The sequence below is a fragment of the Hyla sarda genome, chromosome 2 (assembly GCF_029499605.1).
Source record: "Hyla sarda isolate aHylSar1 chromosome 2, aHylSar1.hap1, whole genome shotgun sequence".
Classification (NCBI taxonomy): domain Eukaryota; kingdom Metazoa; phylum Chordata; class Amphibia; order Anura; family Hylidae; genus Hyla; species Hyla sarda.
This window is the reverse complement of record NC_079190.1, coordinates 58,507,075-58,519,213: the sequence shown is the minus strand read 5'-3', so window position 1 is coordinate 58,519,213 and position 12,139 is coordinate 58,507,075. Positions and strand designations below refer to the sequence as shown.

General features: G+C 40.6%; 1 protein-coding gene across 2 annotated transcripts in view; it reads right to left on the bottom strand.

The window, feature by feature from the left end:
- B3GLCT (beta 3-glucosyltransferase) overlaps window positions 1-12,139 on the bottom strand; it is a 540,453-nt gene that overhangs the window by 20,056 nt on the left and 508,258 nt on the right. For both annotated transcript variants that reach the window (XM_056561870.1, XM_056561871.1), the window contains one exon: window positions 8,222-8,321. In XM_056561870.1, the coding sequence (XP_056417845.1) occupies window positions 8,222-8,321 (100 nt within the window). The remainder of the gene's footprint in view (window positions 1-8,221; window positions 8,322-12,139) is intronic.

Genomic DNA, 12,139 nt, shown 5'->3' with positions numbered 1-12,139 from the left:
TTCACTTAGTCTTTGCATTGTGTGTCTGTTTGTGTCACACTGAGCATGGACAACAGTAAGAGGAGAAGAGAACTGTCTGAGGACTTGAGAACCAAAATTGTGGAAAAATATTAACAATCTCAAGGTTACCAGTCCATCTCCAGAGATCTAGATTTTTCCACAGTGTGCAACATAATCAAGAAGTTTGCAACCCATGGCACTGTAGCTTATCTCCCTGGGTGTGGACAGAAGAATAACATTGATGAAAGGTGTCAATGCAGGATAGTCCAGATGGTGGATAGCTGTCCTGCAGGCTCAGGGAGCATCTGTGTCAGCGTGAGCTATCCGTCGACATTTAAATAAATTGAAACGCTATGGCAGGAGACCCAGGAGGATCCCACTGCTGACACAGAGACATAAAAAAGCAAGACTCCATTTTGTCAAAATGAACTTGAGTAAGCCAAAATCCTTCTGGAAAACGTCTTGTGGACAGATGAGACTAAGATAGAGCTTTTTGGTAAGGCACATCATTCTACTGTTTATCGAAAATGGAATGAGGCCTACAAAGAAAAGAATACAGTACCTACAGTGAAATATGGTGGAGGTTCAATGATGTTTTGGGGTTGTTTTGCTGCCTCTGGCACTGGGTGCCTTGAATGTGTGCAAGACATCATGAAATCTCAAAACTACCAATGGATTTTGGGTCGCACTGTACAGCCCAGTGTCAAAAAGCTGAGGGTTTTTTTCTGTATCTTTATTAATTTTGGGGAGATAATAAAACAATGGTGGTGCTGGTTCCTTAATGAGAATGTAATCCCTTTCAGATTTACGTAGGATTCCTGATCTGAAACCATCAGTGATTGGGCCTTTAAGTTCATTACTATATTGTTCAGTAGGATTCATTGGCAACTGTTTCTAATATTTAGTGTCTGGTAGGAGTATGTTGGCTTCGGCGATATAGTCTTCCATATCCAGGATGACTATCGCCCCACCTCCCCCCCTTCACCGGCAGGGCGTATGACAATACTGTTATTGTCGGAAAGGGTTTTTAAAGCTATATTCTCTTGTATAGAGAGGTTAAGAGTAGTAGTTTTTGGTCTTAGTTAATTCTTCCAGGTTGTTTGAGACCAGGTGAGAGAATGTATCCAGAAAATTACCTTTAGCCTGTAACGGCTAAAAGTCGGATTTGGGTTTCAAGCCTGTGTTGATAGGGGGAGGCTTGAAACCCAAATCCAAATGATGTGTTACAGGCTGGATACATTCTCTCACCTGGTCTTAAACGACCTAGAGGAATTAACTAAGACCAAAAACCACTACCCCAGCAACTTCTAATTAGGGTGATAGGCGCATGTCCTATCGTTTTGAGGTGAGCGGCCAATCACTAGATGTGTCGGTAGCCCCGACAACTAGTTTCGTTCCACCTGCCAAGGGTAATACATGAGGCGCCACTCATGCTGTCTTTTCTTTCTTTCTACATTACTATTTTGTACATTTTGGGGTCTTCCGTTTCTACGCATTTTGCTAGACATCTTTGCATTTTTCAGTCAAAATGACACCTTATCTTTATTCTGTAGGTCCATACAATTAAAATGATAGCCAACTTATATAGGTTTTATTTTGTTTTACTTCTGGTAAAAATCATAACTCCATGCACGGAAATGTATACATTTAAAAATATCAGTTTCTGACCCCTATAACTTTTTATTTTTCCACATACGGGGATGTATGAGGGCTCATTTTTTTGCACCGTGATCTGAAGTTTTTATCAGTACAATTTTTGTTTTGATGGGACTTTTTGATCACCTTTTATTCCAAAAATGTGCTATTTTGCACTTTGGAATTTTTATACCATTGACAGTTTAATTAACAATATATTTTTATAGTTCGGACATTTACGCACGCGACGATACCACATATGTTTATATTTCTTTTTATTTACATAGTTTATTATCTTTTTTAAATGGGAAAAGGGGGGCTATTCAAATTTTTATTAGGGAAGGGTTAAATCACATTTATTAACTTTATTTTTTTTTATTTTTTACACTTGTATAGCCCCCATAGGGGACTACAACATGCAATGCATTGATTGCATACGCTGATCAATGCTATGCCATAGCATAGTATTGATCAGTGTTATCAGCACTCCATTACTCCAGCCTGGATCTCAGGCATGGAGCAATCAATTGCCAATCGGATGCCGAGGAGGAAGGTAGGGGCCCTCCTTTTGTGTCCTTACACTACGGTTTTACCACCTTGATCCCGATCAGCCCGACTGCATTTTTTACATTTTAGATGCAGCAATTAACTTTAATCGCCATGTCTATGAAGTTAATACCGGACATCACCGCAATCGATAATGTCTGGCATTAGCCACAGGTCCCTGCCGTTGCTAGGTGCCGGGACCAACCCGATATGATGTGGGGTCAGTGCGTGACCCTGCGTTATATCAAGGGAGCGGGCACAGGGTGTACAGGTACGCCCTGCATCCTTAAAGGGGTACTCCGGCACTCCTCTTATCCTCTATCCAAAGGATAGGGGATAAGATGCCTGATCGCAGGGGTCCCGCCGCTGGGGACCCCCGTGATCTTGCACGCCACACCCAGTTTAAAATCAGTCCCCAGGGCATGTTCGCTCTGGGTCTGATTACTGTCGATCACGGGGCCGGAGCCTTGACAGCTCCGCCCCTCAAAGCAAGCCTATGGGAGTGCGGCGTGCAAGATCACGGGGGTCCCCAGCGGCGGGACCCCCGCAATCAGGCATCTTATCCCCTATCCTTTGGATAGGGGATAAGATGTCTAAGCACCGGAGTACCCCTTTAACAGGTTAATTGGGCACTGTCAGATACAAAAACTTTTTATATGTTGTACATTTTGGCAAAACATTATCATTTCTAATATACTTTATAAGAAAATGTTATTTCCTTTATATAGAAATCATGGCTGATAAAATCATGGCTTTGTTCAAGCTGAAGTACAGGCATGGACAAAGTTCAGTAAGTGAGGGTGGGCTAGTACTCCTCTGTGCTCTCTCCTGTCTGATAGCACTCCTGTGTTCCCTCCTGTCTGATAGGACTCCTCTGTGCTCTCTCCTGTCCCATCAGACACACAGAGGAGTCCTCTCAGACAGGAAAGAGCACAGAGGAGTGCTAGCCCACCCTCACTTACTGGACTTTGTCCATGCCTGCGTTTCAGCTTGGACAAAGCCATGATTTCTATAAAAATAAAAAAAAGATATAAACTTTTATTATGAAGTAAATTAGAAAAGTTTATGTTTTGCCAAGATGTACAACATATAAAAAATAAAAAAATAAAAAAAAAGGGAGGAGGGGTGTTATTATGGGTTGAGCAAGGTTTTCACATCACCCTCTTTACACAGTTTCAGTAGTATTATTATTATATTTTGAATTATACCCTTATGTTAATGCACTTTCAGAATTCAGAACATTCACTTACACATAGTGAAGGATTACACTTAGGGGTAAAAGGGGGGGGGGGGGAGGGGGGTCCATGTCCAATAGGATTATAGATATGGATGTAGTGTTGCATCCTGATACTTGTAATTAAAAATATGTGATATGCAATATGTTACGCTGATGTGTGTTTTCCGTTATGTAACTTAAATTTAAAATTATAGTTATGCAATGTATTTACTGTTTGGGTAATGATTTTTGTATTTAGGCTAATACAAGTGGGATGGAGTACGGGTTGCCCTTGATAATATTTAACGTATCTAAGTTGTATTATTACCCATCCATTATTCATCCATGCGGTTTATTGGGCGTTATAAATATTGTAAAATGTGGTCATCTGTTATTATCTAGGCTAGAGTGATTGAGATAGTGGGGCGCATGCGTGAACCGTGACACTGTTTGGTCAGCGGAGATACGCCTGCGCCAATCTACACTCACCTTGTGAGGATATCCCCCTGTCAGTACGCATGCGTGTGGTTCCGTCGCCGCTGGGCGTTCCGAGGAGCTGTCAATACGGGGATAGCGCGTCACCGGATGTGACGTGTGCGTCTCAGTGACGGTTCCCGGAGCCACCGGCGGCGGGCGGCCCGGACGCATGCGCCAATTATGGACAGGCGGATATAAAAAGGACACTAAGTGTGTTAATCCCCACCTCCTGAGGAAGAATACGAAACACGTGTTGAGGCGGCGGCGGGGGCATAGTGATCTTGCAGGACCCAGTATGACTACCTTAGGTAATGACACATGACCACATTATTTCCTTCTTTGATTTTGATATTTTTGTGATTCTTTCATGTATGCTAGGGTCTAGAGATGAGCTATCCCCTGTCTATTTTTGTGGGGTTCATTTTTAAGGGTGGGTTGTTTTAATTGGGTGGGTCCCATAGTGTGTATATTGAATTGTTCTAAGTAAAGTATTTTCATTTTTTGACTTTATATTTCTGGATTCTTATTGGGTGCTAGTTGTAGGTTTATAGTTAGTTCATTCTAGCATTTATGGACTTTAGTCGGTGTATGGCCGGAATTGTAGGTTTGTAAACATATAAAAAGTTTTTTTGCGTCTGACCTGACAGTGCTCACTTAAGGACAAGGCCAATTTTCATTTTTTCACTTTAGTCTTTTCCTCCTCCCCTTCTAAAAATCATAATGCTTTAAATTTTGCACCTACAGACCCATATGAGGGCTTGTTTATTTGCATCACCAATTGTACTTTGTAATGACATCAATCATTTCACAACAAAATTCACAGCAAAATCTAAGAAAATCTAAGAAAATATTTGGGGGGTAAAAATGAAAAAAAAAAAAGAAACACCATTTTGTAACTTTTGGGGGCTTCTGTTTCAACGCAGTGCACTTTTTGGTAAAAACAACCTTATCTTTATTCTGTAGGTCCAGATGGTTACAAGGATAACCAATTTATGTAGGTTTTATTTTATTTTACTAATTTAAAAAAATTATAACTACATGTACCAGAATTAGTATGCTTAAAAATCTCCTCTTCTAACATCTATAACTTATTTATTTTTCCACATACTGAGCTATATGAGGGCTAATTTTTTTTGCGCCGTGATCTGTAGTTTTTATTGTTAACAATTTTGCTTTGATGGGACTTTTTGATAGGTTTGTATACATTTTTTATGGTATATGTAGTGACCTAAATTGCGCAAATTTTGAAATCTGGTATTTTTTTTACGTGTACACCATTGACTGTGCAGTTTTACTAACCTTATATTTGAATAGTTTGGACACTTACGCACACGGCGGTACCACATATGATTATGTTTATTTTTGATTACATCTTTTTATTTAAAAAAATTGGAAAAGGGGAGTGATTCAAACTCTTATTAGGGAAGGGGTTCATTCACTTTTATTAAAGGGGTACTCCAGTGGAAAACATTTTTTTTTTCAAATCAACTGTTGACAGAAAGTTAAGCAGTTTTGTAAATCACTTCCAGTACTTATCAGCTGCTGTTTGCTCCAGAGGAAGTTGTGTAGTTCTTTTCTGTATGACCACAGTGCTCTCTGCTGACACCACTGTCCAGGTCAGGTACTGTCCAGAGCAGGAGAGGTTTCAAGTGGAGATTTGCTTCTGCTTTGGACAGTCAGCAGAAAGCACTGTGGTCCAACTGGAAATAACAACTCAACTTCCCCTGTAGTATACAAAAAAGAAAGTTGCAGCAGCACTCTTAGTGAAAAAATGGAGGCTCTTAGCGCACTTTTTTGATCAAAACGTGTACCCCATCCACCACGTGGAGGTGGCCTCATTTCGGATGGGACCCTAACACTCATTTCACTCACCTCTGCTGGGCATATGGCCTCTGACTAGGTGACATGCGGGATCCACTATCAATTTAAAATACCTCCTATGGAAAAGGGAAGGGGTGCACGGCTACAGAGGGTGCCACTCCCCCTAAATTGCACAGCAAAAACAAAAAGAAAAATAGCCAGCACAACTTCCCCTGTTGTATACAGCAGCTGATAAGTACTGGAAGGATTAAGATTTTTTAATAGAATTTACAAATCTGTTTAACTTTATGGAGCCACTGGAGTACCCCTTTAATTTTTTTTTTTTTTTTTTAAATACTTTTTACTTTGTTTTCTTTTCTTTTAGTCCCCATAGGGGGCTATACCATGCAAGCTTTGGCTCAGTATTGAGGCAGGTAAGGGCCCTCCCAATGTCCACTCTGATTGGGACACACAAATTCTTTGCGGATGTCCCGATCAGCTCCGCTGAGCTAACTGGCATGTTAACCCCTGCACTTAGACGTCGCAATCTACTTAGATGGCGGTGTCTAAAGGGTTAATGCCCATCGGGCCGGTGCCCGGCATTAACCGTGGGTCCTGGCGACTGATAGCAACTAGGACCCACTGGGTATGAAGCATGCTCAGCTCGTGAACATGCTTCATACCCTGGTAATGGGACCAGGGCGTACAAGTACAAACTTGGTCCTTAAAAGGGTTATCCAGGAAAAAACTGGCTTAGCTGGCTCCATAAAGTTAAACAGATTTGTAAATTACTTCTATTAAAAAATATTAATCCTTTCAGTACTTCTGAGCTGCTGAAGTTGAGTTGTTCTTTTCTGTCTAAGTGCTCTCTGATGACACGTGTCTCGGGAGCTGTCCAGAGTAGAAGCAAATTCCCATAGCAAACCTATTCTGCTCTGTGCAGTTCCTGAGACCAGCAGAGATGTCAGGAGAGCACTGTTTCCAGACAGATAAGAACAACTCAACTTCAGCAGCTGATAATTATTGTAAAGATTAAGATTTTTGAATAGAAGTAATTTACAAATCTGTTTAACTTTCTGGAGCCAGTTGATCTAAAAAAAAAAAAAAAAAAAAAAAAAAAAAAAAGGATTTTCCAGGAATACCTCTTTAAGCACCTGCACGCCTTTTGTCCTTAAGAGGTCAAAAACCCAACAATCAGCTGACAAATGAACAATCACGCTTGTTGGCTGATTGCTGGGATGCTGCTGGCCTAAAGATCACTATTAGTCAGTCACGCACCATGTGTAAACAAGGGACTTGCGGCTGACAATGATGCAAGTGAAGAGCCACATAAACAATCATTTGTGAGACCATGGCTGCACATTTAGTAAGTCGAGTAAAAGGCTTATTAAATAGAACCGAGCTGCTAGATGGGCACTTGTATTGAGCATAGGTCTGCCTATATGGAAGGATCCTTAAGAGTAATAATTCTGCCATTTATCACCATTTATCATCATGTTATCTATAATTTTCCATTGTCTTATCGTATCCAAACAAGTTATCATGCTGCACAGAACAATTCTATGACTCTGGGGTAAGGATCAGTGTAGACTTGTGCTTGCCCTAACCTACCTACTTGGAGGATCCTCCCAAAAAGGCGACCCCCAAATAGCCAACAGTCCCAACACTAGCCTGAGTGCTCTGGCTGTCAGGGACATCAGACAAGCCAGGTCATCAACACATTGGCAAAGAGTGGACAAAATCAGAGGCAAGGGGTAAACAGGGAAACAAGCAAAGGTGTCAAAACCAAGAGGGGAATGCAGTACTAAGTCAGAACCAGAGAAAATAATAAATAGGCAGGGGTGAAACTGGGAGAGTATCATAAGGTCCAAATTAGCCAACAAAGGTCAAAGTCAGGGAACAGGAAAATGGTGAGGACCAGGGAAAGCTTAGTAGAACACAGAATGCCAGGGAGGCTTGCAAGAAGGGAAATCACAGGCATGGCAGCAGTGCAGCTGCTGGTTCAAATACCTTTCCTCTATCCGTTTGTGAACATAAAAAGCTGTCAATCACTATGTGTGTGGGGGAGAGGTAAGCTCTTGCTGTCTCTCCTAGGGCTAGGTTCCTACTGTGCAATCTAAGGCCAGAAAAATTCTGGCCAGTGATTCCGAGAGAGATCTGTCCTGACTCAGTTGGGGCTAGGACCATGCAGATATTGCCATCCTCATAGAAGGCAATGTATTCTGCTTGGATTCCGCCAAATGAATGGGCAGGACGTTCTGCCACTGAAATTCCATAGTGTGCATTGTGAATGGCATAAAACAGCAATGAGACTCTGCTGCACTGGAATTTCCAAACATGATAATATGTAAGGGGAATTATGCTCAAAACTTCCATAGTGTGAACCTAGCCTAAGAGTCCGGTCATGAACTTAAATAGTTTAATTTGTATATCACAGGGCTCAGCTTTTCTTTTGCAGTCATATCTCGCTCTTAGTTAGGGTAGCATGAAGCATCTAAAGTGTTCTCCTTAAAGGGGCTAAATACCGGTTTATTCTATAAAACATACCTGATAAGTGTATCATCGTCCACTACTACCAGCCACCGTACATGTAAAAGATTTGATTTCAGAAACCGTTCCAAAATTGCAAAGGTTTTTCCGCAGTGTCCTAAAAATACAAAAAGATAGTGGTAATACAAATAAAACTGCATTACAAATAACTAAATTTTTGAATATGTTACAGATAAAATGCAACAAACACAACAGTGGTGATAAAGGCATCATATATATCGATTTTCATTAATATAAAAACTCTATGTTCATATTACTGTTTGATTTCCCTTTCAGCCAAAAGACCATGTACAGCAAAGAACAGCAAAGTCTGTAGAGTTATACCTTGTGTAAAAAATATCAGAAGTCAGACACACCCATAATACATCAGTGGGATCAAAATTAGCAAGAATCTGTTTGAAAAGAGATCAGTTATAGCAGTCATGGATCTACTGTGAAAGGAAGGCATGATGCTAATGTGAACACAGTTTAAATCAATAAAATCAGTCAAAATTTTATTCGGTAATTGTGTGTAAGAGTGGAGTGGGGTAGAGCGAGCTGCAGGTGATAAAACTACCGAAGATTGTTATCATCCATCTTACCATAATGCAGGATATAAGTGCATTTTTATTGCATCTCTATTTTGAAGTGTGGCTCAGTGCAGCAGCCACATGAATATCTACAACTAGACAGTAATGGAAACACATCTCAACCTACTCTCCCAGCAGAATGTCCCGCATTATCTGAAAGACCATTAAATAGCTGCATTACACCCAGATCTTGGTGCCCAATCCATGCTTTCTCTTTGTTTCTAATGTAATCTGTCATACAAGCTTCAGTAGCATTTAGTTACGTGGTGAGAACTTCACTGGGGGGTATTTACGAAGACTGGCACTTTGCATGCTTGTCTCAAAGGGGTAAGCCACCATTTTATATAGAAAAAAAAGGCTAGGCAGGGGAAGAATAGATAAATAAAGGCATACTTATCTAATGACCCCCCCCCCCCTCCACACACACACACACACACACACAAAGCTCAAATTTTGGTCCCCTCGATCTTTGACCCCTCGGTCTCTTTCCGGCTTCTGGGACTTGTACTTGGTACGGAACCAATAATTTCACTTGAAGAAGCAGTTTCCCATCTCAGCCAGTGATTGTGGGCCAAAACATGAGCTGTGGGGGATTGGGTGTAGGTATGTATGGCTTTCTTTCTATTTTCCGCCGGTCCACACAGCTTACAATTGCTACTTTATCTCCAATTGGCTCTGCTTGCAGCCAAAAAGAAAGTCATCTGCCACTTAGTGATTGACAGGCATCACAGACTCCCACTAATCGGATATTGACAAAATAAAGAAAGTCTAACCTTACCTTTTCAGTTAAAGATACCAATTTCTTGTGATACCAGATTGTGACACATTAGTAAAACCCTTAACAGCCTGCAATCTACATTACAACTACTGGGTGGCCACAAATAGACACAAGGCATATATATCTTCTGACAGAGTTTTGCTAAATGCTGTAATTTTTTTACATTCAACTAGTGAAATGTGTATCATTCCATCACTTGCAACATACTATCAACACCTGTCATGAGATAACCAATTTAATTTAATACCCTGCCGTTTTAATGCATGCTTAGGTTTACTACAACTTCAGAAATATATTGTAAAAGGAAACTACATTTGACTTAAAAGAAATAAATGTAATCAATATCACAAGTGAAATACAACGCAGCTTGGAGACAAAAATAATAATTAATTCAGGCACAGAAAGGAAATGCATTGTACGGTAATTGTATGTTCTACTTGTTAGGCTGCGTTCACACGGCTGTCTAGACCTGTCCCCTTCTTCTCCAGTAATTTTTTTTTTTTAAACTGACTTAAAAAAAAATAAAACAGACAATAACGGATGCAAACGGATGTTATCCATTTGTATCCGTTATTGTTCAGTTAACCCCCCCCCCCCCCAAAATTTTTTTTTGTTCTGAGCATGCTCAGAAGTAAAAATGGATCAAAAAACGGACTGAAAAAAACAGATGCAAACGGATGACATTAAAGGCTCATCCGTTTTTCATAGACTTCAGTGTTCAATTTACTGTATCCGTTTTTTCTTCAGTTTTTTTAATGGGAGAAAAAATACTGCATGCATCATCTTTTCTCCCATGGGATTATTTTACAACCGTTTGTAATCTGTTTACAAGCAGCAACAACAGAACCTAAACGGGGGAAAAAAAAACGGGGACAGACGGACGTGTGAACGCACCCTTACACACTCAGAGCAGTGGGAATATCACTTTATTCTATAAAAGGTTTATGCCTGAAATCATTGGTACAATAATATAAGTAAAGAGGACAACATAAGTCTTAGTAAGTAACTATGTCAACAAAACACCAACTCCGATCACTACTGATACTAGAACTAATGAAGCAGAAACAATGCTTACCTAAAAATTGCATTACACGTAACTATGATAAATGCTGGAATTGTAATAATGTGTACAGAAATATAATAAAATAATTTAATTGAATACTGCACTGTGAGTTCCAGACGCACAGGAAAGGTAACAATATATTCATATATTTTAAGATTATACTTATTTATTTTTCATAAACAAAATTAATAGAGTGCACAAGAAAGATTTAATTTAAAAAAAAAATGTTAACACTTACTGGCCCAGATTTACTAATGCAAAAACCAAGAATTTCTCGTAGGGATTTTAGCATGTTCCAACTTATCTGATTGAAGAGGTACTCCGGTGGAAAACATATTATTTTTTTAAATCAACTGAAGCCAGAAAGTTAAAACAGATTTGTAAATTACTTCTATTTAAAAATCTTAATCATTCCAGTACTTATTAACTGCTGTATACTACAGAGAAAATTCTTTTCATTATGGATTTCTTTTCTATCACGACCAAAGTGCTCTCTGCTGACACCTCTGTCCATGTCAGGAACTGTCCAGAGCAGTAGAAAATCCCCATAGCAAACTTATGCTGCTCTGGAAAGTTCCTAAAATGGACAGAGGTGTCAGCAGAGAGCACTGTGGGTGTTAACTTTCTGACACCAGTTGATTTAAAAAAAAAAAAAAAATTCCACCAGAGTAAAGGAAATCTGTCATCAGTGTCACCTGCATTAACCTGTTAGTACACATAGGTAGTGCAGATGACACTGATGCCAATGATACTTACCTGGTCCCGTTCCGCGCTGTGGTTCTCAGGCTATCCTCTTCGATATCTTCCTCTCTGGGCCCGACTTGGAGCATGGGCGGAGTTTAGTAATGTCACTGCTGTGGTTCTCTGCCGGGTCCTGCTGCTAACAAACAGCAGTGGTGACATCACTAAGCTCCACCTATTCTCCAAGTTGGGCCCAGAGCTGAAGATACCGAAAAGGATAGCCGGAGAACGACAGCACAGAATGAGAGGTAAGTATCGTTGTCATCAGTCTCACCTGTACTACCTGTCTCTACCTACAGATATATATTGCCCCTGGCTTTAAGTACAACTCCACATATCAGCATGCGGGGTACGGCTGTCTCAGCAAAATATGGTTACTAGGTACTCATTTTGGCCAGCAGCATTGGCTGGCCGCAGGGTGGTTGCAAAAGCAAATGTAATAAATTAGAATTTTGCCCCAGTCAGGCGGCCCACGCCTGGCTGGGAAATCCCACTGAGGCAACAGAAATGGAGCAAAGCTATTTTTCCACCACGGCCCCTGGCCGTTAGTGTTACTCCACGTATCAACCATGGCATGCATGGTACGGCTGTCTCAGCAAAATAATGGCGACTTGGTATGTGCAATATTGGTGGGGAACACTCCATTAGTTGCCTTAAAGGGGTACTCCGCCCTAGACATCTTATCCCATATCCAAATAAGATGTCTGATCGCGGGGGTCCCGTTGCTTGGGACCCCTCTCTCCTGCAGCACCCAGAGTCATTGC